This window comes from Microtus pennsylvanicus, chromosome 5 (assembly GCF_037038515.1).
Source record: "Microtus pennsylvanicus isolate mMicPen1 chromosome 5, mMicPen1.hap1, whole genome shotgun sequence".
NCBI lineage: Eukaryota > Metazoa > Chordata > Mammalia > Rodentia > Cricetidae > Microtus > Microtus pennsylvanicus.
The window spans coordinates 124538060-124562447 of NC_134583.1; the positions used below are offsets into that span (position 1 = coordinate 124538060).

General features: G+C 43.5%; 1 protein-coding gene across 2 annotated transcripts in view; it reads right to left on the reverse strand.

The window, feature by feature from the left end:
- The window catches only part of Armh3 (armadillo like helical domain containing 3), a 195752-nt gene that overhangs the window by 150220 nt on the left and 21144 nt on the right, over window positions 1-24388 (reverse strand). Inside the window, exons 5-14 of one of the 2 annotated variants that reach the window (XM_075974238.1) lie at window positions 22919-23026; window positions 17042-17134; window positions 16304-16378; window positions 16103-16189; window positions 9273-9329; window positions 7854-7897; window positions 6540-6600; window positions 4700-4746; window positions 3913-3988; window positions 1366-1459 (exon numbers count right to left, since the gene is read on the reverse strand). In XM_075974238.1, coding sequence (XP_075830353.1) covers window positions 1366-1459; window positions 3913-3988; window positions 4700-4746; window positions 6540-6600; window positions 7854-7897; window positions 9273-9329; window positions 16103-16189; window positions 16304-16378; window positions 17042-17134; window positions 22919-23026 — 742 coding nt within the window. The remainder of the gene's footprint in view (window positions 1-1365; window positions 1460-3912; window positions 3989-4699; window positions 4747-6539; window positions 6601-7853; window positions 7898-9272; window positions 9330-16102; window positions 16190-16303; window positions 16379-17041; window positions 17135-22918; window positions 23027-24388) is intronic. The other variant, XM_075974239.1, reaches the window with a different exon arrangement.

Below are 24388 nucleotides of genomic sequence, written 5' to 3' on the forward strand. Positions count from 1 at the left end.
CCCACTGTGTGCTACACCACAGCTCTACGACAACAATCAATGTGTGACGGAGAGGCAGGCAAGACAGTGAGTTTTTGAGTTTTTTTGGGGGCTGTGGGGGTGGCTACAAGGTGGCAAACATGGAAGAACTGGGAAATGAGTGTGATTGGGGCGCAGGATGTGATATTCCAAAAGAATCAGCAAAAAAAAAATGTTACATTAAAAAAAATGTAGGGGGTGAACAACAATAATCGTTTCTTTTTGAGACAGGGTTTCTCTGTGTGACAGCTCTGGTTGTCCTGTTCTCGAATAAAAGGTGTGCGCCACCACAGCCCAGACGCTTGAACTGATGCTCCTCCCTCCACTCCTCTAGCTGGGATTACAAGCATATACTACCACACATGGATTTAAATAAAATTGTAGTAATACGAGCAGCAGGGCTGAGTCCCCAGCACCTGCCTGCCCGCATGGCTAGCTTATGCCCCGAAATAATTACACGGAAACTGTATTCATTTAAACACTGTCTGGCCCGTTATCTGTAGCCTCTTATTGGCTAATTTTCACATCTCGATTAACCCATTTTTAATAATCTGTGTAGCACCACAAGATGGTGTCTTACCAGGAAGGATTCTAGCCTACATCCATCTGGGGTCAGAGAATCATGGTGACTGATTGACTCGGCTTCTTTCTCCCAGCATTTTGTTCTGTCTACTCCGCCTACCTAATTTTCTGTCCTATTAAAGGGCCAAGGCAGTTTCTTTATTTAACCAATGAAATCAATACAAAACAGATGACTCTCCCCCATCACGCAGGGCTCATGCATGCTGGGCAAGTCATATCTTCATCTCATTTTAAAACTTGAGACAGCCACGATAAATTGACCAGGTTGGCCTTTAACTCATTAGGCAGACCAAGCAGGCCTTGAATTTGTAATCTTTCTACCTCAGCCTCCAAGTAGCTGGGATTACAGATGTGTACCAACATTAATTACCCACTCAAACAAATTAAAAGAATTAACAAATGTATTCTTTGCTCAATACAGCTGTGCTTAGCACTGAAAGATCTAGAATCAGCCAGGCAATGGGTGGTACATGCCTTTAATCCCACCACTCAGGAGGCAGACAGATTTCTGTGTTTAAGGCCAGCCTGGTCTACAGTGGGAGTTCCAGGGCAGTCAGGGCTACACAAAGAAACCTTGTCTCTAAAAACTAAAGAAGAAAGAAAGAAGGAAGGGAGGGAGGGAGGGAGGGAGGGAGGGAGGGAGGGAGGGAGGGAGGGGGGGGGGGGAGGGAGGGAAGGAGGGAGGAAGAAAAGAGAAAAAAAACAAGAAAAAGAAATATCTAAACTCATATTTAACCAAAAACACAATAAAAGTGGTGGCCTCACCATCAGAGGAGGGTGGAGTGGTCCCAAGTGGTGTGACTGGGGCTGTTGGAGTAGGACTGACGGGGGTTGTCACCAACCCCATTTCTGGGTGGCTCTGAAAGAGGAACAGATGGGTAAGAAAACAGAAAATATAGTTCCCTTTAAGTATCCTCCACTAATGGGGCTGGAGAAATGGCTCAGTGGTTAAGAGCACTGACTGCTCTTCCAGAGGACCCGGGTTCAATTCCCAGCACCCACATGGCAGCTCACAACTGTCTGAAGATCCAGTTGCAGGGGATCTGACACCTTCACACCAATGCACATAAAATAAAGTTAAATAAACCATAAAAAATATTTAAAAAAAAAAGTATCCTCCACCAAGCATGCTCCCTGGCTTTCCAGGATCAAAATAAGACTACCAAGCTCACTGAGGACCTGCATTTGGTGCCCTGAATGCTTAAAACCTATGGATGCCTGCTAAGCTCTAGCAAGAAACGCTGTGGGTTAATTTTCATTATGAAATTTGGGTTCCATTACACAAATTTTTCTGTAAAGCCTCATATTTAAAAAACCAATAAATTATTCAGATGTATGAACTATTTTCATGACTACAGAACTGACAAACAGATATAGGTAAACTAAGGGGATACTAGGAACCATAAAAGGAGCTAGGCTAATAGCAGCCTTACTGTTAAAAAAAGAAAAATAAATAAATAAAATAAAAGAGCATGTAGACAAGCAAGATAGCTCAGAGGGTAAGGTACTCATTGCCAAGTTGATGACCTGAATTTGGTACCTAGGATCCATATGGTAGAAGGATAGAACCAACTTCCCTTATTTTTTTTTTTAAGAAAATGAAGTTTCAGGATTTTTTTTTCATACTGGTTTTTTATTGATTTTTATTGAGCTCTACATTTTTCTCTGCTCCCCTCCCTGCCTCTCCTATCCCCCCTACAACCAACTTCCAAAAGTTATCCAGTTATTCTCTGAACTCTACACTAACACCCCCAACACACACACACACACACATACACACACACACACACACACACACACACAGTGTAAGGAAAAACCATGCAAGAACATGTACAGTGCAGAGGCAAAAATCTAGCATGGACAATGTAGGTGACCCCCGTGGCCTTGGTTTTCCTCAGCCACTGCCACGTCTACTGGGAGAAGGAAGCTCAAGAGTCGTTCTTTTTTTTTTTTTTTTTTTTTTTTTTTTTTGGTTTTTCGAGACAGGGTTTCTCTGTGGTTTTGGAGCCTGTCCTGGAACTAGCTCTTGTAGACCAGGCTGGTCTCGAACTCACAGAGATCCGCCTGCCTCTGCCTCCCAAGTGCTGGGATTAAAGGCGTGCGCCACCACCGCCCGGCAAGAGTCGTTCTTTTTAGAATCCACTCTCCTTTCTTTTCTTTTTTATTAATTATTATTTTATGTGCATTGGTGTTTGCCTGCAAGTATGTCTGTGTGAGTGTGCCAGATTTTGGAGTTAAAAGACAGTTGTGAGCTGCCATGCAGGTGCTGGGAATTGAACCTGGGTCTTTTGCAACAGCAGCCAGTGCTTTCAACCGATGAGCCATCACTCCTGCCCCAGCCCTTTCTGTTTTCAACAGCTTTGCCAGTCCTTTACCTTCCCCATCTCTTCTTGAGTCAGTTAAGGAATTTGATAGACTGACAAGAAATAGCAAACTTTCTTAATTATCTTATGAAAACTAGTAAGAGTTCAAAACATACCCCAAAACAGCATATTGTTTTCAAAACATGGCCTTACTTTTTTTTTTGTTTTGCTTTGTTTTGTTTTTTGAGACAGGGTTTCTCTGTAGCTTTGAGCCTGTCCTGGAACTCCCTTTGTAGACCAGGCTGGCCTCGAACTCACAGAGATCCGCCTGCCTCTGCCTCCTGAGTGCTGGGATTAAAGGCGTGCGCCACCACCGCCCGGCTGGCCTTACTTTTTAGTTAAAATTCTACTAGTAGATTTCTTTAAAAGAAACATACACACAGGCATGGTAGCATAAACTTTTAATCCCAGAATTCAGGAAGCAGAGACAGGTGGCCTAATATGTACAAGGTCCTGGATTTAATCCTACAATATCATAAAAACAAAAGATAAATAAAATGAAATTTGAGAGAGAAAAGGATTGGGGAGTTGGGGAGTGTCTCACTTTGCAGCCTTGGCTGGCCCAGGCTATACTTGAACTCATAGAGATGCACCTGCTTCTCTCCCCAGTGCTAGTATTAGGTACAGGCCACCACACCCAGCCAGTATTGGGACTTTTAAGAGAACCAACCCAAGGGAACTGGAGAGTTGGCTCAGAGGTTAGGAGCACTGACTTCCAGAAGTCCTGAGTTCAATTCCCAGCAATCACATGGTGACTCACAACCATCTGTAATGAGATCTGATGCCCTCTTCTGGCTACAGGCAAACATTCAGACACAGCACTGATAACAAATAAAATAAATCTTAAAAAAAGAAAAAGATAACCAACATTATTGTATACATAACAAAAATTTGTTATTGTATACATAACAAATAAAATAAATCTTAAAAAAAGAAAAAGATAACCAACCTGAGCTAATACTGTGATGAAGTTTCGATTTAAATGGACAGCTTCATAAAGTGCCAGAAGAATGGCCTCATTGGTTCTAAGGAAAAAGAGAACAGAAAAAGAGATCAGATTCCTTCTTAAAGAGTAAAGAATGTAAAACACAACCATCAAGAGCTCCTCACTGTCAGTCCCTCTATTTACCTTTGGACGTGTGCAAAAAAGCACAGGTTAAAGGCCAATTCTTCCAGCCCCTAGCCAGCTAAACCTGAGGGGTTGACACCCAGCCCTTAGGCATTTCAGTCACAGCACTTGGGAGACAGAGCTAGTAATGGTGACCTAATGACCTAATGCTCTGTAGGCAGAGGTAACAGGATTACCACAAACTCAAGGCCAGCCAGGATCTGCACAGAGAGTTCCAGGGCAGCCAGGACTATACAAGGCAAGATCATGTCTCAAAAACTTTATTTATTTTTTCTTTAAGGCAGGGTCTCATGTTGCACAGATTGGCCTCAGCTCACTATGTAGCAGAGGGTTAGGGTAAACATCTGATCCTCCCATCTGCACCTCAGGAGAGCTGGGATAACAGGCATATGCCAATCACACCCAGTTTATTTAAGGACATCAAGCAGTCGCTCTATCAATGCCTCTAAAGTAGAGATCTCCAAGAATCCATGGTTGCCTAAACCCCAAGAAACACTGGAAAAATCATTTTAAAAGGTCGTAATATATAAAAGGTTTAAGGAGGTGACACTTTCTGCTCTGTGCTCTCGAGTCAGCAAGAGAGCACACACAATGCCCAAGTACTTACTGTACCGAGATCTTCTCAGGGGCATCTGCTATGAACATGCTGCCCACCTGTGGACGGAAGGAGGAAGCACAGATTGTACACAGGAGGCCAAGAGAGAGGCTCTGGGCTTAACCAGTGAAAAACCATTGCTTCTAGTAGCAAACAAGGAACTCAGGACCACCAGTGACACACAAAAACCAGTCCACTTTGAAAACTGTAAAAGACTTACCAATAATAAATGAAATAATGAGATCCCTACTGCATCATCTAGGCTTTCAATGTGTAAGTTTAGTAACAATGTCAAGGTAGATGTCAGCCTAAATATTCTAACCACGGCATGTTTCCTGGAAACTGCGTGTGTGCAATCAGAACTGACTCACAGAGAACTTCAAGCTTATCCTGATACCTACAACTACAATCCCAAAGTCACAAGTTCAAGGTTAGTCTGGGCTACATAGACTATGTAGGGGCGGACCTAAGCTATAGTGTCAAAAATCTGTCTCAAAAGGAATAAAAGAAAATAATTTTTTTATTTTATTTTTTTTTTGGTTTTTCGAGACAGGGTTTCTTTGTGGTTTTGGAGCCTGTCCTGGAACTAGCTCTTGTAGACCAGGCTGGTCTCGAACTCACAGAGATCCGCCTGCCTCTGCCTCCCAAGTGCTGGGATTAAAGGCGTGCGCCACCACCGCCCGGCTAGAAAATAATTTTTTAAACTTCAGAGAGAGTAGACTGCTATCAACCAACTAGAACTGTTGATGTAAAACCTGTTCTGCTTTCAGATCACAGGGTTTGAGCTTACATACTGTCAAGGACTGCAAATAAACACCTGGCACAAGTTGCCTTTACTACATGTGATTCCAGAAGTCAGATGTGGTGGTGCACACCTGCAAATTAGGTGCTTGAGAAGTAGAAGAAGGATCAGGAGTTCAAAATCATCCTCAGCTACATAACAAGTTCAATGCCAGCCTGGGTTTCAAAATACTCAACCTTAAAAAAATTTTGAAGATGTCTGAGAACAATATATCTAATTCACATAATCAAATATCAATATAAAATTCATGCTTCATAGCCTCTGAAACACTTCAGTGACTTATGTCTCAGAGTTATAAGATTCTTTTAAAATCAGGCTCTAAGAAGAAAAAGAATGCACAGGCACCAGGAGAAAAACTGCCTGGGGTGAGAGAAACAGTTGTTCTGTGCAAGAAGCTGTTTCAGTTCTAGGGCGCTTGAACACTAATGCCTCCCCACAAAGATGGGTTCCAATTTTGCCTACATTTTAGGATCCACTAGACTTATATATCTCCCTTTCTCTTTTTCCTTTTTACACTTTTTAACTTTCTTTATCTTCTTTTAAGATTTCTCTTATAGCCAAGAGGTGGTAGTGAACGCCTTCAGTGCCAGCCTGTGGTTTCAGTGCTTGCCTAGCATTTCCAAGCTCAGCTTCAATCCTCAGCACCACGTAAACTGAGCATGATCCAGTCACTAGGGATCATGTGGCTACAGAAGACTACAAAAGGCCACTGGGGAGGACTCCCTTCTAGCCTGTGTTCTACAGTCAGCCTCCAAACAGAGCCAACTCATTCTTGAAATGGATTCTTGACTATGTTGCCCAAGTTGGTCTTGCATATGTAGGTTCAAGTAATTCTCCTCATCTTACCAAGTAGCTAGGACTACAAGGTCAATTCTTTTGTTGTTGTTTCCGCTTTGTTTGAGACAGAGCCTCTCTATATAACAAAAAAATTGGCCTTGCAGTCCCAGCTACCATTATTTCAAACATATCCAAACTGAGCCTAAATATGCCTACCCCTGAAGGCTTCCTGTACTTCTCAACAGGAAGAGAAAAAGCACAAGTAGAACTTACCATATTTGTTAAAGCAGAGAAAAAACCACTCTGGTGTTCTTCTTCCTTGTCTTTATACTGCCTAAAAAAAATAGCCAAATTAAACTTCAGGATTTTTTTTTTACCAAGTATATATTCAACCCTGACATTCTAGGTAATCAGGGCAGCGTACTCTCAGAACGTCTGACTCCAGAACTAAAGCATGATGACGCTCTAGCCACGGCAGTCCCCCGCAAGCTGAGAGCACCCATCTGCTCTGGAGGGAGTGTGTACCAAAATGCCTGGCTACTTTGGGAGAGACTTAGAAAGCAAGCTGCAAAGTGTGAAATTCCTCTAGCATATGGCTGATCTAGTTATTTCCCAAACAGATGATTGCTTGAAAAGTGTGGCAGTGAAAATTCTTTCAGGCTGTGACAGTGAAAACCTTGTTTGTTTGAAGGAGAAAGAAAGTTGAAAAGCTAAAACATTTGTGGAGAAGGGACATACCGGCTGGCCCTTAGGGGGACTACAGATTTCTGGTTTCCATTCATGGAATGCCAAATCCTTCCCCTTCCATGGGATGAAGAAAAGCAAGAATCAATTTAAGAGACTAAACAAGGACTTTAGGAAGTTGAACCACTAATGAAAAAGACACAGTTGGTTCATGAGTGTAACTCAGTAATAGAGGTTGTTCTGAGCTTGCATAAGGCCCTGGGTTCAATCCCCAGGGGAAGAAAGAAACATTTGCAAATCTGTTAAATAAGACCTAACTCAATATGCTTTCTCTTTTCTATTCTTTTAAAGAATTTTAGCCAGGCTTGGTGGTGCACACCTTTAATCCCAACACTCAGAAAAAAAGACAGGTGGATCTCAAGGTTTGAGGTTACCCTGGTCTGGTCTTCAGAGCAATTTTCAGCACAGCCAGGGCTAAACAAAGAAACCCTGTCTCAAAAACAAACAGATAACAACAAAACGAGTTTTAAAGTAGTTTTCACGAGCTTTCTTACATGGAAAATGGTACTTATGAGGCTCACTGAACAAAAAGGAAAGCCTGCTTGTAGCTAAAGAGCTAACGAAATGCTCTGTAACAAACACCAAGGCTGAAAGAGAATGTGCCTAATTGTTTAAACTAAAGGTGGGCATTAACTTGAGGGCAGCTTTTCCCAGATAGGAAACAAAGCCCCACGGATACCAGCAGGCTGAGCAGGTGCATCTGCACGCGCCAGACCTCTAGCCAGACCTCTAACTACGCTTTGGGATAGGCTAGGAATTTTTATCTACGAATTCTAATGAACCTCTTCCCTACTCTCCCAGTTCAAGAGAAACAGCCTTTTCCATGTGGAGAAGTAGACTCACCTATTGTACTCAGACAAAGCCTGAGTGATCACAAGCCCCATTCCCTGGAAGAGAAAACACAGCACAGTTGAAACAAGCAAGGAGCCCAAGGTGCTGGTGGCATTGCTACAGCTCAGCTACAGCTCAGCCAGGGAGAACATAAACCCTAAAGTCTATACCCAGGAAGCTCCACCAGAAAGCTGCCTTCAAGAACAGAAATTCTGCTGGGAGGGATGGCACAGGCCTCCCAGCACTCGGGAGGCAGAGGCAGTTGAATCTCTATGAATCCAAGGCCAGCCTGGTCTACATAGCGAACTATAAAACAGCTAGGACTATTACACAGAGAAACCCTATCTCAAAAAACAACAACAACAACAAAATTAGAGGATAAGGAGAGAAAGCCAAATACTGGTCATCCTTTTCTCCCTACAGTCAGAAAGCAGAAGTCCCTTTGCAAAATTTTTGGGACACATACAGCAGATATACATCATCCTTAATGTTTCAGCTTCCTAGAGTCAGGCTATGAGTAGTATCAAGCCTTTTCTGCACACAGGAAGTTCAGGGCTGGAGAGGTGGCATGGTGATAAGGAGCACTTACTGCACAGGTTTAGTTCCCAGCACCCACAAGGAGGCTCAAACCATTCTAACTCCAGTTCCAGGAAATCTGATGCCACCGTCTGGTCTTTTCAGACACCAGGCAACACATCCGGTGCCACAGGAGGTCATACACTGGTAATCCCAGCACTAAAGAGGCTGGAACAGGAGGACTAGGAATTTAAGGCCAGCTTGGACTACACAGTGGGACTCGAAAAACAAAAACCAAACTCATGATAAAGCACTCTGCTTTCTGGGATTTTTTGGGGGGGGGGGGGGTTGTTTGTTTGTTTCTCTGGAGAGAAGGTTTCTCTGTGTAGCCCTGGCTGTCCTGGAACTCTGTAGACCAGACTGACCTCAAACTCACAGAGATCCACCTGCCTCTGACTTCTCAGTGCTGGGATTAAAGGTGTGCACCACCACCAATAAGCTTCGGATTCATTTTTTATCTGTTTATTGTGCACTGGAAATTGAACCCAAAATTTGTAAGTTCTATCCCCAGACCTTTTTCTTCTGAGACAGGCCGCACTAGTACCACAGGACAGCTCTTAACCTGAACTTTCTGACCAGTTTCCATTACAAGCACCACTACCCCAGCTTCTCTCTCTTGTTTTTGTTGTTGTTGTTTTGAGACAGGGTTTTTCTGTGTAATGTTTCTAGCTGTCCTGGAACTCACTCTGTAGATCAGGCTGGCCTTAGACTCACAGAAATCCTCCTGCCTCTGACTCCCCAGTGCTGGGATTAAAGGCGTGCGCCACCACCACCCAGCAGCTTCTCTCTTCTTAGAGTCCACTGAAAACAAGGCAAGTGAGATAACACCAAAAGCTCAAGAGCCCAGAGACTCACATTCAGCGTAGCTTCATCATCCACAATGGACAGCTTCACGATATAAGGGTTCACCGACTGCAGGAAGAGAGAAGAATGAAGGTGAGTGCCACCAAGCTGAGAAAGGCTGTTAGCTGATTAAGAAAGGGATAACAAAATGCTTCTGCAAGCCCTATTTCCACAGCGATGCTCCCAACATCCAAACCCAAGGCATCTTGCCTGCTGACAGCCCCTATTTCCAGTGACTCTCTCATCTCACATGGGTATCTGTCAAGTGCACATGTGTGCATGTCTGCACACACACACAAATGTCAGTTCTACTCTACCTACATTTCCTCGACGTTGAATTAGCTCATGTTTATGTTCATTTACCTCTCCTGTTTTTCCTTCTTCTAAAAAGTGAATACTCTGAAAAACTCAATTTGTCCTGTCCTATGAGTCCGTAGGGATAGTGGTCTTTTGAGAGAAATAAAACCTTCTTTCCCTTAAGACACATATTTGTAAGTTGCTAACTTACACGCTCATCCCAAAGGCTCTCTAACCATTTCAAAACTATATGCAAGGACTGATTCACCCACCCGGAAAACAAAGCCACCTCAGGGGTGGGAAGTGGCAGCTGCTTAACAGTCAGAGAGGCCATTTATGGAGATCTGATACCCATATAACACTACAGGGGGTACTGCAGAAAAGGATGTTATTACCCAAGCAACAATCTGCTCAGGACACTGGGATTTGATGATGGTCCCATCACTTACTGCACTGGAAGATGACTGGAGGTTTTCCAGACCCCGTCTCAGCTGGGCACATATTTAAACGACTACTTCTTAAAAGTGGGATGAGAGTCAATGACCTGCTCACCTTAAAAGCATCCCATCCACAGGATGTGAGGAAAGTTCTCCTGAGGATCCAGCACTAATTCCAACCCAAGGAGGGCTTGTAACAAAAGTATTCAGGCTGGCAGTGTTTACAGCTACCAAGAAAACTCAAGAAACCAAAACTGAAAAGCTAACACCTCACACAGACCTCATTCAAGTTTCAAAGCACATCTTTCAAGTCAACTGGGGACAGAAAATGAAAGTTTTGTTCTCTTAACAACCCAAATGTTTATTATGTTTTACATTATTATTATTTTTTTTTTTTTTGGTTTTTCGAGACAGGGTTTCTCTGTGGCTTTGGAGCCTGTCCTGGAACTAGCTCTGTAGACCAGGCTGGTCTCGAACTCACAGAGATCCGCCTGCCTCTGCCTCCCGAGTGCTGGGATTAAAGGCATGCGCCACCATCGCCCGGCTATTATTATTATTTTATTATGCTACAGACTGTCAGGCAAGATCTGATGCAGGTGGATCCTTGAAAAAGAAAATCAGCAGATGGCTGACCTAGAGATGTTACCATGTTAACAGCAACATTAAAAAAAGCAAAGTGTGCTTGTTTTGTTTTTGAGACAGAGCCTCACTATGTAGCCTTGGCCTCCCCACATCTTACTACATAAACCAGACTGACAGCTAACTTACAGAGATCTGCTTGCCTCTACCTCTGCCTATCCCTCTGCCTCCTGAGAGTAAAAATTAAAGGCATGCACCACTACCTGGCCAAAGCACATTTTTTTTGACATTATTTTTCCAAGTATTAGTCACTCACCTTCCCAAAACAACACTGTGAGGTGACAGTCAGGATCCTCAAGATACCAAGACCAACATAAACAGGAAGATTTATGCTTTGATTCCCCTTATTAATTATGACACAATACACAAATTATGACATCGAACACACCGGAGAAGCTCTGTTACTTTGCGTGACCATGTTACTACCATATATGCACAGAGATGTGAGCATGCATGTGAAGCCCAGATGCCATCTTCCGCTATCATTCCTCAGGAATCATTCACCTTGCCTTCTGGCTGGGTTTCTCACTGGGACCTGGGACGTGAGGCTTGCCAACTAGACAAAGCTGGCAGGCCAACAAGCCCCAGGATCTTCCTGTCTCTAGCTCTCCAAACTGGGATTACAGTGTGTGCCACCATGTCACCTTTTGACAAGAAAGCTGTGACTGCATTCAGACCACCATGTTTATGCACAAGTGCTTAACCAGCTATGCCATCTCCCTAGCCCAGGAAAGTTCTTTAGGAAAAAGGGAGCAAGGAAAACAAGGAATGAAAGAGAGAGAATGCGAGAGGGAGGGAAAGAGAGAGGGAGGGGGGAGGGAGGAAGGAAGGAAGGAAAAGAAAAGAAGGAAGGAAGCAAAGAAGGAAGGAAGAAAAAAGGAAGGAAGGAAGGAAGGAAGGAAGGAAGGAAGGAAGGAAGGAAGGAAGGAAGGAAAAGCTCGCAAATAAGTGTGATTTGGTTTTTTGATTTAGCGAAACAAGAGGCTCAGAGCAAAAGATGGGTTTTAGATCATATCTCAAACAGTGGTGGTGCACGCCTTTAATCCCAGCATTTGGGAGGCAGAGGCTTCTCTGTGAGCTGTAGCCAGCCTGGTCTACAAAACAGAAGCCAGGACAGCCAGAACTATTACAGAAAAATCCTATCTCGAAAGCCACACACACACACAAACACTTCTAATTGCCCCACACTATATCCTGGCATCCTAGCACCCCAGAATGCTGGTTGTTCCGAAACCGGAAGCAATCTACTTCTCATCCACAAGACAGAATTCAAACTCAGCAAGTACTTTACCACTAAGTATACTTGCAGTTACTTCTTTAATTGTTCTTAAATTTTGGGGTTCTAACTTTCTAAGTTTTACCTGCCTCTTTTCATTGTTTGTCTCTAAAATAGAATGCATCATTAAAATGAGCAAGAATTATACATGCTATTGATGTGGGAGTGTTATATATCAATCTGTTGATTTCATTGGTTAAGTAATAAACAAACTGCTTGGGCTCATAGCTTAGAACATAGGTAGGTGGAGTAAACAGAACAGAACGCTGGGAGGAAGAGGAAGTGAGCTCAGACTGATAGCTCTGCTCTCTGGAGCAGAGATGCCATGCTGCCCGCTCCTGTGCAGACACACGCGATGAAGCTCCGACCCAGGATGGACGTAGGCTAGAATCTCCTTGGTAAGCCACCTCGTGGGCTACACTAGAAATGGGCTAGTCCAGGTGCAAGAGTTAGCCGAGAAGAGGCTAGATAGAAATGGGCCAAGCAGTGTTTAAAAGAATACAGTGTCCGTGTAATTATTTCGGGTAAAGCTAGCCGTGGGGGCGGCCGGGTGCCGGGGACGCAGCCCCGCTGCTCTTATTTCAACTGAGTGGCGCCCGACGTGATGGACTAAATCCACTTAAAAACCGGAGAAGGCGGGACCAGGCAGAACTGCACCTGCTCTACCGCCCCGAGCGCTAGGATTAAAGGTGTGTACCAGAGCTTTTTATTTATTTATTTATTTGGTTTTCAAGACAGGGTCTCACACTGTGTGGCCCTGGCTGCCTGACTGTCCTGGAACTCACTTTGTAGACCAGTGTGGCCTTGAACTCACAGAGATCCACCTGCCTCTGCTTCTTAGTGCTGGAACTAAAGGTGTGTTCCTCCACCACCTAGACCTTTACTTATTTTGTACCTGGGTAACTAACTAGTCTCTGACATCTTTACTCCTTCCTAGAGAGATTCACGGCTTGCCTTACGGGAACAGGACAGACTGCTGTAGCAGCTAAAACATCCTCCCCAGCACCCCTTCTCCTAGTGGCTTTGTATAAAACTTCACTGGCTCTTAGTTTAGCTCTGCTCTTTTGGAATTCCTCATGCTCTTGTCAAAGACCTTCCTGCTCCCCTGGAATCGGACTTCTTTAATGGCATCTAGTGAGCAACTTATATCCAAAGCTGCAAATCCCAGAGAAAGCATGTCCACCAGTTCTTCTGAGGTTTCTGACACAACAAAGATGCATCCCTCACTTCAGAAATACAATTTTCTCCAGTCTTAGGGTGTGTCCCATTTTTCAGGCTGACATTTCAGGGCCCTACTGGGCTGAGCCAGGGTTCATTTTGCACTTAGAAAAGCCAGCCAATCCACGCACGGCCTCAGAATGGCTGTATCCACCAGAAAGCGGTGAAGTACTCACTAGGGACGACAGTGTGTTCCTGTCACATGGAACTCAACTTCTTTAGCTTTCCTCAGCATTTTTCCTCAGCTATTTTTCTTGCTCTTGTACTAAGGCCCCAGAGGCTTTTACACATGACAGAGATCATAATGGCTACCATGTCAGCACCTCCAGACTGCCAGTAAAAACAGGTATTGGAGATAAATTACATGTTTATTTGTAGATCTACACCCCATTATCAACTCCTCCACATCAAGGTTGTTGCACAGACCCCAGACTCTCCAGAGTACCCCCTTCTCACAGCCTCTCCTCATTACAACAAGTTGTCCATCAGTCTGTCTGAATAAAATCACCCAGTGATGCAGATGTTATGACACAGGCCTGTAGTAACAGTACCTGGGAGGCTGACCAGTGATACAGACGTTATGACACAGGCCTGTGGTAACAGTACCTGGGAAGCTGACCAGTGATACAGACGTTATGACACAGGCCTGTGGTAACAGTACCTGGGAGGCTGACCAGTGATACAGACGTCATGACACACGCCTGTGGTAACAGTACCTGGGAGGCTGAGGCAGGAAGACTTCTGAAAGCTAGAGGCCAGCTCAGGCTACACAGCAGTATGAGGACAGCCAAGCCTGTGGCCTAAATAACAAAGTCCTGACCAAAAAAAAAAAAAAAAAAAGGAAAGAAAAAAGGAAGGAAAGAAGAAACACTTAAAAAAAAAACCTAAATCATGTCACCAGCTGGCATACTCTTCACTGACTTGTCCAGAAGGCTAAGCAGTGACAATATGTTCTCAGAGTCCTGCCGCTTATTAGTGAAGAAAGTTCCCCTAGCACAGCACTAACTTCAGAGAGTCGTTCTTAGTATCCAGGACCCTTTACCTGCTGCTTCCTACTCCTCCAGGGAGTCCCTGAGGATCCCGGTCTTCCGTGAGCAACCTCCCCCAATTCCTATGCATTTTGCCTTCTGAGAGGAATAAGGCACACATACCATTCTCTGGGTTCTGCTTTTCATTTCAAAAATGAAAACCAAGAGCCTAGCTGGGTATGGTGGCATACACTTATAACCCAACACTTGGGAGAATGAGGCATGGCTCACCACAGATTTGGGGCCACCCTGAGCTATAGGATGAAACTCTGTATTGAGGGGAGGGAAAGAGAAGTGGGCGGTGGGGCACAGTGATGTACTGGGAAGGCAAAAGCAGGAAAATTAGTTCAAAGCCAGCCTGGGCTGCATGGGACCTGGCTTCTAACTAAAATTACAGTCAGGTGTGATAGTACACACTAATGCAGGCCGTGAATGGACCTTGAAGTAGGATTGCCAAAACTTTGAGGTCAGTGGGAAAGGGAGGGTGGCGGTGGGAGTGACCTCCAGTATTGTTAAAGATAGAGTAATATCTTCAACTAAAATCTTCATTAAAATCAGAGAGCTCAGTTGAGTGGTGGTGGCCCAAGTCTTTAATTCCAACCCTCAGGAGGCTGAAGCAGGGGGATATCTGTGAGTTCAAGGCCAGCCTGGTCTACAAAGCAAGTTCCAGGACAGCTGGGACTGTTACACAGAGAAATCCTGTCTCAAAAAAAAAATAAATAAATAAAACAAAACAAAACGAACAAAAGAGCCAGAGAGCTCTTAGACCAACAGTGATAAGATGCATAAAACAAATCTTGCCAGAAATAGTCACACAGGCCTGCAGATCACAGAACGGAGTCAGGCACAGGGAGGGCACATTAGAGAGGCACGACTTCCAGACCAGCCCACTCTACATACTGAATTCTAGGCTAGTCAGGGCTACATAGCAGTATCCTATTTAAAAATATATATATTGGAACTAGAGAAATGGCTTAGTGATTAAAAGTACTTGCTGTTCTTGCAGAAGACCCTGGTTCAGTTCTCAGCATCCATGTCATGTCCCCAGTTCCAGGGGAATCCGGTGCCCTCTTCTGGTCTTTAAGGGTAACTGCATGCACATGCTACATATATATGTACTCAGTCACCCACACATACATGTAAAATAATCTTCCAAAGCAGATGCAGTAGGACTGCGATTTCTAATTCTGGTTTATCATTTTGTTTGACTGGGTTTGTCTGTTTGCTTGTTTATTTGTTTGTTTTGAGATAGGATGTTACTTTGTACCCCAAGCTGGCCCAGAATTTACCACGTAGCACAGCTGTCCTTGAATTTGTGGCAAGCCTCTGTCTCAGCCTGCAAGGTGCTGAGATTACAGGCATGAGCAACCTTACATAGGTTCAGTTAGGGATCTTTTAAAAAATAAATGATCAGTTCCTCTCCCACAAATTCTGATTCAGGGTGATATAACTAGAGTTAATAATCCAAACCCTTTTTGATTTTTAAAAAGTTCCTGCCAGGTGTTGATGGCGCACTGGAAAGACAGAGGCAAGCAGATTTCTATGAGTTCCATGCTAGCTTGGTCTCTAGAACAGTTGTGGGTAACAGAAAAACCCTGTCTGGGGAAAAAAAGTTCCTAGGGGGTTGAGCATGGTGGCATGGTGGCAATTACCCTAATCCTAGCATTCAGCGGAAACAGGAAGGTCTATGTGAGTTCCAGGATAGCCAAGGATATGCAGTAAGACTGTCTCAAAAACAAAAAATGAAAAACAACACTCCTAGGTAAAAGCCAGGCATGGTAGTAAATGCCCATAAATGCCACCACTCAGGAGATAAAAGCCAGGTATAGTAGCAAAAACCCAGTTCACCAAGAGTCCGTCTTCTATGTTCAGCGGTCTTATAAAATGGCTGCTGTGTCCAGCAAGATGGCTACGGAAATAACAACTGCACACTAGGGACCCACGTACCTCGTATTTTCTGTAGTTGACCAGCAAAGCCAAGAGGACTACAGCATCATACCCATGCTCTCTACGACTTGGGGGATGGGACAGTATCTGTAACAAGAAGCACAGTACATAACACCTAAGTGCTAAGTCCTGGTTCCATGGAAGGCGGACTGAAAATGTGAAGAGCATCTATAAGAGAAAGGCATCAGAAAGCTGGCCTACCTGTAGAATCGCTTCAAATATACTGTTGATCATTACATATTCCAGGATAGTGTTCTGACTGATGTTGTCTGTAACCTGAATGCAATAGAAACACTTGTGAAGGTCTGTACCACGCACCTGACATCTCATGTGTATCTACTACCCTAGCATCTAAGTGACAGAAATGTCAAAGCAAAGAGCAAACAAAAATATCCCAAGATTCAGAATTCCCAGAACCATTTTCAAGAGAGACCCAATGAAAACGAAAAGTCAGACAATCCAAAAGATGGTAGTTCTCCTGGAATATCCCTGCCAACATGACAGGTATCAACTGGAGATGGCTCAGCAGGTTAAGGCCCTTGCCACCAAGCCTGATGACCTGAGCTTCACCCTGGAACCCATATGATGGAAGAAGAGACCCAACTCCGGAAATCTGTCTTCTGACCAACATGACTTTTTTTTGTATGGGGAAGGGACACACATGAACTAAAAATTAGTTTTAAAATGTTTAAGTAAAATAAAAAATAAAGTGATAAGATAATATCATATAACCTGCAGGTTAAAAATGCCAGTAGCTGCTCAATGGTTAATTCCCCAAAAGCATAATTCCATACAACTAACTTCCCTCTATATGTTCAGACCAAAGGGAATGATATAATATCCCAGTAAAGAATTTCTCTTTTTCCTTTGGGAAGAAACTCAACTAGGTTTGACTCTGCTGTGATTAACACCCTTGACAAACATATGGGGGTCACTTACAGTCACTAAGCAAAGAAGAAGTTTCAGGCATAAACTCTTCAGACTTTCGGAACCTTCTGCACAAAGTAGTGAATCCAAACTCTCCATCAAGTTCTGGGAAAAAGAACCATAAACATTAAGGCACGCCAAGTAACACTTAGACCCTGTGCTGTTATGTTCTGCAGGATAAAGTGAATAACTGTGAATCAACTGTATCATTTCCCTAGTCCAGGCCATGCAAGATCAAAAAAGACTTCAAAGTCTAGCTACTTGGAGACAATGCTTTAGAACAACCACAGAGAACAATGGGGTATTTACTCCTGTACTACATGAATGTTGGAAGCTTTACACACAAATAAACCTTAAGATCAAAAGAATGAAGTAGTTTGAAAAGGGAAACCTAATGGTTTAATAACTACACATGAGTTTCAGTATTTGTCAAAGAAAGTGCATCATCCATCATGTAGGCACACTGGACCAGTGAGAGACACATCAAATTCACTACTGGGAATCAATGGCCATCTGAGCAACACAACAAAGCTAGCTGGGTTCATCAGGATCAACTTCAATTGACAATGTAATTGGAATTTGATGCTTGCACTAAAAAAAAACAAAACAGCTTTTAGACATAAACTAAGAAAATGTAAAAACCTTCCAACTATGACAGAGGGAAGAAGGAAAAGAATATTCTAGATTAAGTGAAGGGAAAAAATTCAAGGCTAGGGGGCTGAAGAGATGGTTCAGAGGTTAAGAGCACTGGTTGCTCTTCCAGAGGTCCTGAGTTCAATTTCCAGCAACTACATGGTAGCTCACAGCCATCTACAGTGCGATCTGGTGCCCTCTTCTGGCCTGCAGGCATACACGGAGGCAGAATGTTGTACACATAATAAATAAATAAATCTTTTTTTAAAAAAAGTTCAAAGCTAGAAAAATGGCTCAGTGGTTAAGAGTACTTGTTTTTTCAGAACACCTGGATTTTTTAGTTCCCAGGACCCATATCGTAGTTCAAAGCCATCTATAACTCCAGTTCCAGGCATGCAAACCCTCTTCTAGACTCTGAGGGCACCAGGTAGGTACATGGTATGAGTACTTGCATGAAGGAGAAAAAAAAACAAAACAAAAAAACCTCACACTTGCCAGGCGGTGGTGGCACATGCCTTTAATCCCAGCACTCAGGAGCCAGAGGCGGGAGGAGTTCAAGGCCAGCCTGGTCTGTAAGAGCTAGTTCCAGGACAGGCTCCAAAACCACAGAGAAACCCTGTCTCGAAAAAACAAAAACAACAACAACAAAAAAAACCAACAGACTTAAGGATTCAGCATGATGGAATTTCAAAATGAAGATTCAAAATAAAATGTTTCAGTTGGATGTAGTGACGTATGCCTTTAATTCCAGCACTGGAAGGCAGGGGAAGGAGGATCTCTGTGAGTTTGAGGCCAGCCTAAAACACATATCGACTCAGTGAGTTCTAGAACAGCCAGGACTACAAAATAGAAAGACCCTACAAAAATAAAACAAGAAGCCAGGCGGTGGTGGCGCACGTCTTTAATCCCAGCACTCGGGAAGCAAAGGCAGGCGGATCTCTGTGAGTTCGAGGCCAGCCTGATCTACAAGAGCTAGTGCCAGGACAGGCTCCAAAGCTAAAGAGAAACCCTGTCTCGATAAACTAAAAATAAATAAATAAATAAACAAACAAACAAACAAGATGTTTCAGTTAAATTAAACATGTGAGCATCTTTCAAAGTAAGACCTTGAAACTTTCACAATTTTAGTTTAAAGAAAAAGACAAAAGAAAGTAATTTCAAGTCTTCTGGCCTCCAACCTATGCTATGTGAACACACACAAAAATAAAAAGTTATAAAGCTTTTTGATAATAAATTAATAACAAGACTCCTAACATCTACTCTTGACCTCAACACACACACACACACACTAGAAAACTATAGCTGAGCACAGTGGTACACGCCTATAATCCCAGCACTAGGAAAGTAAAGACAAGAAGACCCTGGGGTCTGTGGACCAGCCAGTCTAGAGCTCCAAGGCTCAGTGAAAAACCTTGTCTCAGAGAAATAAGGTGGAACCTGATAGAAGACATGCAGTGTTGGAGAGGCCTGAGATCTTGGCTTACTTTACAGGGGAAGATCTCAAAGAAGTGCCCTTCTTTCTCCACCAAAATTCAAAGAAGACATTTCACCCCCGAGGAAGTACCAGAAAGTATGCTTCTGTGATCTCCTGTCTGCTAGAAAACTACCCTGCCAGCTGTTACAAAGAAAACCTTTGATCCAAATAAGCCAAGCCTACCCATAGGAACACAAGCCAACAATGTAACTTTATCTGTAAAAAGTTTTCATGTGTTGAGGAGGCCAGGGGTCCAGGATTGTGTCTGAAAGACAGTAAGCTATTACAGAGAAAGAAGCACAGAGGAACATAAAGGAAGATTGAATGAGTGCTGAAGTGGGTCCAGGATAGAGGGGATAGAGAAATGGGCAGGACAGCAAAGGTGAAATAGATGGGCAGGGATGAAACAACAGAGCCGGCAAAGAATGATCTAGCTCGCTACAGACAGTGCCACCTCTGGGCTATTGGTCTCGGATGCTATAAGAAAGCAGGCTGAGGAAGCCATGAGGAGCAAGCCAGAAAGCAGTACTTCAACGCCTCTGCTTCAGTCCCTGCTTCCAGGCTCCTGCCCTGACTTCCCTGAATGATGGATTGTGAACTCTAAGATGAAATAAACCTTCCCCACCCCCAAATTGCTTTTGGTCATGAAGACATTCTCCAGGGAGAAACACCGCAGCGCACACTGTGGTTCTCTGCCATGCCGGTACTGTGTTATAGTCAAAGGAACATTAGGTCCTGTTAGAACCTGACGGATATTTTCCTTCATTCGGACCTTCTTCTAGTTATTGTTCAGAAAGCTGACCCCTGGTATTGTCCCAGTTCCAGTACATTGAGGGATCCTGATGGCTGCTCTCTAAGGTGTGTGTCTTGTTCAGTTACATGTCTGGTCTGCACAGAAATCTACACCTTGTAAGTCTCATCAAAGCGCAGGTTTTCTTACTCTTATTTCTAAAGACAGAATCCCACCATTTTTTAATGGAGTGGAAGAAATAAGACACTGTTTTAATATTAGTACACAAGAGATGATTTGACATTTATTGGAACTGGAGTCACTACACCAAGTTTAAAGAGCCAGGGGAAGTCACAGCTGGCCCATGTGGAGTAGTCTTGCCCAGTAGGAGGGTGTGCGTGAACCGTGGGAGTATAGCTTAGTGGTACTATCTCATGTTGGGGTTCCACTGTTGAGCTCCGGCCTCCACATGTATTCCTTCCACAAACACATGCATATCACAATCACACACACACACCATTTTTTGAGGAGGAGGAAAAGGAAAGGGACACCAGGTAGATTTTAGAATGATCAAAGGTCCATGAAAAGGGGCTGAGAGTGTAGTTCAATGATAGTGTGCTTGCCTAGCTTTCATAAGGCCCTGGGTTCAAACCTGAATATAAAGCAGATATATGTCTATAATTCCAGCATTCAAAAGGATAATGATTTTTTTCTTCTGGGAGGCAATTAAACTGTTTTTTGAATTAAAAGTGGTTATGTTTGTTCAGTTTAAGAATCAACTACACAATACATAAATTACAAGAGTGTTCTAATAAAAAGATAGTGATAGTGCCTTAGTGTTAGAGCCCTATCTAACATACACCAAGCTGGATCCCCAGTAGGGGAGGAGGGATGAGAGAAAGAGGAGAAACAGTTTAAGTGAAAAAGAAATTATGTGAACACGAGCTGTGATCAAGAGCTCCAGAGCAGAATGCAAACTTATATTGGAGATGTAAGAAACTCAGACTACTACAGAAACTGATGGAGACAGATGAAGAAATACACATATCACAAAACAGAATACTCTAATGTTCTTTCCCAGAGAGACTGTGTCATTTCAATTGCCTGTCCATTGACAGTTGGCTGAAACAAAGAATTTATCCTGTGTAGAAATTAGGAACTTTGTATAATTAATTGCCTCTTCCCAGGTACAAGACATACAAAGAAAGACATCTGCATACATTTTTGTTTTATTGTTGTTGTTTGGTTAGCTTTTTTGGTTTGGTTTGGTTTGGTTTTGGTTTCTTGAGACTGGGTTTCTCTGGGTAGTCCTGTCTGTCCTAGAACTCACTCTGTAGACTAGGCTGGTCTTGAACTCACAAATATCTGCCTGCCTCTGCCTCCCAAGTGTTGGGCTTAAAGGAGTGCACCACCACGGTCCGGGCATTCTGCACACATTTTGGTAAGTAACAAATGACATGAGGAAAGCCAGCAAGATGGCTCAGCAGGTAAAGATGCTTACCATAGAAGACCTGATTCTAACTCTGACTTATACACGTGCACCATAGCATGTAGGCACTCACACACGTTATACATACACGCACACATTCTTCTCCAGTGGTCAGAGGACTGCCCCTCTTACATGAATGCATCTGTAATCACACCGTCTTAAGCTCAAGGGCACTGTGCCTTCCTGACCTCCAGTGCCATCACCACAGCTCTTCCCCAGGAGTCAATTTTCTCACTGTGCAGTTGTCCTGGTTGTTTTCTTTTTTTTAATATTTATTTATTTATTGTATATACAGTGTTCTGTCCACATATATGCCTGCAGGTCAGAAGAGGGCACCAGATCTCAATACAGATGGTTGTGAGCCACCATGCTGTTGCTGGGAATTGAACTCAGGACCTCTGGAAGAGCAATCACTGCTCTTAACCGCTGAGCCATCTCTCCAGCCCCCCCTCCCCCCGGTTGTTTTCTTTAAATTAAACTTAATGGGTTTTTTTTAACTTGAGAGAGATAGACAAACAGGCTGAAAAGACAGCTTAGTGCTCAAAAACATTTATTGCTCTTATAGATGAGCCATGATCAGTTTCCAGCACCCACATCAGGCTGGCAACCATTTGAAACTCCAATTCCAAAGGATCTGATACCCTCGTCATACCTCTCAGTCATCGCGTACACATGAAGTACACAGACATATACGCAGGAAAAACATCTATACACATAAAATAAATAAACCTTTAAAAACTATAACAAATAGTTTTTAAAAAGTCTTATCCTCTGTAATTTAAGTCTGAAGTCAGCCTCAGCTACTAAGAGTCTGTCAAAGAGCCAAAAGCACACAGGATTGTGGGCAGCAGAGGACTTGCCTTCCGTGCAAAACAGCGTGCCTTTGTTCCTACAACCACAAAATAGCTGGGTTTTTTTTTTTTTGTTGTTGTTTGTTTGTTTGTTTTTCGAGACAGGGTTTCTCTATGGCTTTGGAGCCTGTCCTGGAACTAGCTCTGTAGACCAGGCTGGTCTCGAACTCACAGAGATCCGCCTGCCTCTGCCTCCCAAGTGCTGGGATTAATAGCGTGCGCCACCACCACCCGGCAATAGCTGATCTTGTAGCTTCACATATTTTATCTAAGTTCATAAATGTCATAAAAATCTGGATGGTGGTAGTTCATGTCTTTAAACCCAACACTCAGGAGGCAAAGGCAGATGAATCTCTGTAAGTTCGAGGCCAGCCTGATCTATAAAGCCAGTTCCAGGATACCCAGGGCTAACTGTTACACAGAGAAATCCAGTCTCAGAAAGCCAAAATCTGACTTCAAATCTTCTAGTATGTCTGTCTACAGGAAGCATCACCAACGGCAGTCAAGAGATAAGCTATTCAGGGGCTGGAGAGATGGATCTTCCAGAGGTCCTGGGTTCAAGTCCCAGCTGTAACTCCAGTTCCAGGGGATTCGACACCCTCATATGGATACACACGTAGACAAAACACCAATGCACATAAAATAAAAATAAATCATAAAAAATCTTAAAAAAAAAGAACTATTCAGAGCCACATACACATTTCTGCCTCACCTTCATGCACAGCTCCGCTTTGTCAAAGCCCATCAGCATGTTGATAATGTCAAATCCAGATGTAGACTTATTCTTCTGGTGGACTCCTCGAATTAGTGCACACAAGGTCTGCAGAGAGGGGAAAAACAATTTTTCTAGAGAGAAAGTCTCCACACTACGAGTACACTGAATCTGCAGCTTCCTCCTGCAACTTCAGAACTAAGTCTTGTCAAGGCTGGCTGACCTTCAATTTCTGCTGCTCTGAGTTTGAAAACAGCTTCAATGTTAACATGAAAATCCAGAAACTGGGCTGGAGATATGGCTCAGCGATTAAGAGCACTGGCTGCTCTTCCAGAGGTCCTGAGTTCAATTCCCAGCACCCACATGGCAGCTTACAACTGCCTGTAACTACAGTTCTAGGACATCTGACCCTCACACCAATAAACATAAAATAATAAAATAAATTTTTTTAAAAAAATCCAAAAAACTACAGAGAAACCCTGTCTCAAAAAAAAAAAAATCCAGAAACTGAGAAACAGCAGCACACCTGCAATCCCAGCACTGGGGAGAAGGAGGCAGAAGAATCAGAAGTTCAAGATCAGAGTCAGAGAACTAGCTCGGCAGGTAAAAGTACTTGCTGCCAGGTCTGACAAAGGAACCGACCCCTTCAAGGTGTTCTCTGACTCCACAGGAGCCTGAGACATAAGCATGCACGCACGCGCGCGCGCGCGCGCGCGCACACACACACACACACACACAAGAGGACTGCTGGGCTCGCTGGCCTCCAGCCTAGCCAGACATGGTGAGCTCCAGGTTCAGTGACCCTGTGTCCAGGGAATAAGAAAGACAGTAATAAAGGAAGACATGTCACTTCCTCCTCTGGAGAAAAAGAAAAGTAAAGAGCTAGAGAGATGGCTTAGGGCTTGCTCTGCAAGCATGGGGACCCAAGTTTGATCCCTGGAACTGCTGGGTAATATTGTTTTAAAGTGTGTGACTTTTATTAATGCTGCATTTGTTTAACTCTGTGAAGCTGTGATTCTCTGCCTGTCTTGTAGTACTACGATTAATAAAAATTCAGAGTCAGAAACTTGGGTTCAACCTGAAGATCAGAAAAGCAAAACAGCCAGTTACTGGCTTTTACCTCTACCTCAATCCAAAATGGCGATCCTGCCTCCAGGAATCTCAGAATGAGACTGTGTGGGAGAGCTGATTCCTCCCATTTTATATTCCTCTCTAGTTCTGGGATTAAAGGCATGCACCACTACCACCTGATTTCTATGGCAAACTAGTGTGGCTACTGGGATTAAAGGTGTGTGTCACCACTGCCTGGTCTGGAAGGCTGATCAGTGCAGCTGTTTTACTCTCTCTCTTTATTTTTTTTTTTTTAGTTTTTTTTGAGACAGGGTTTCTCTGTAGCTTTGGAGCCTGTCCTGGCACTAGCTCTTGTAGACCAGGCTGGCCTCGAACTCACAGAGATCCACCTGCCTCTGC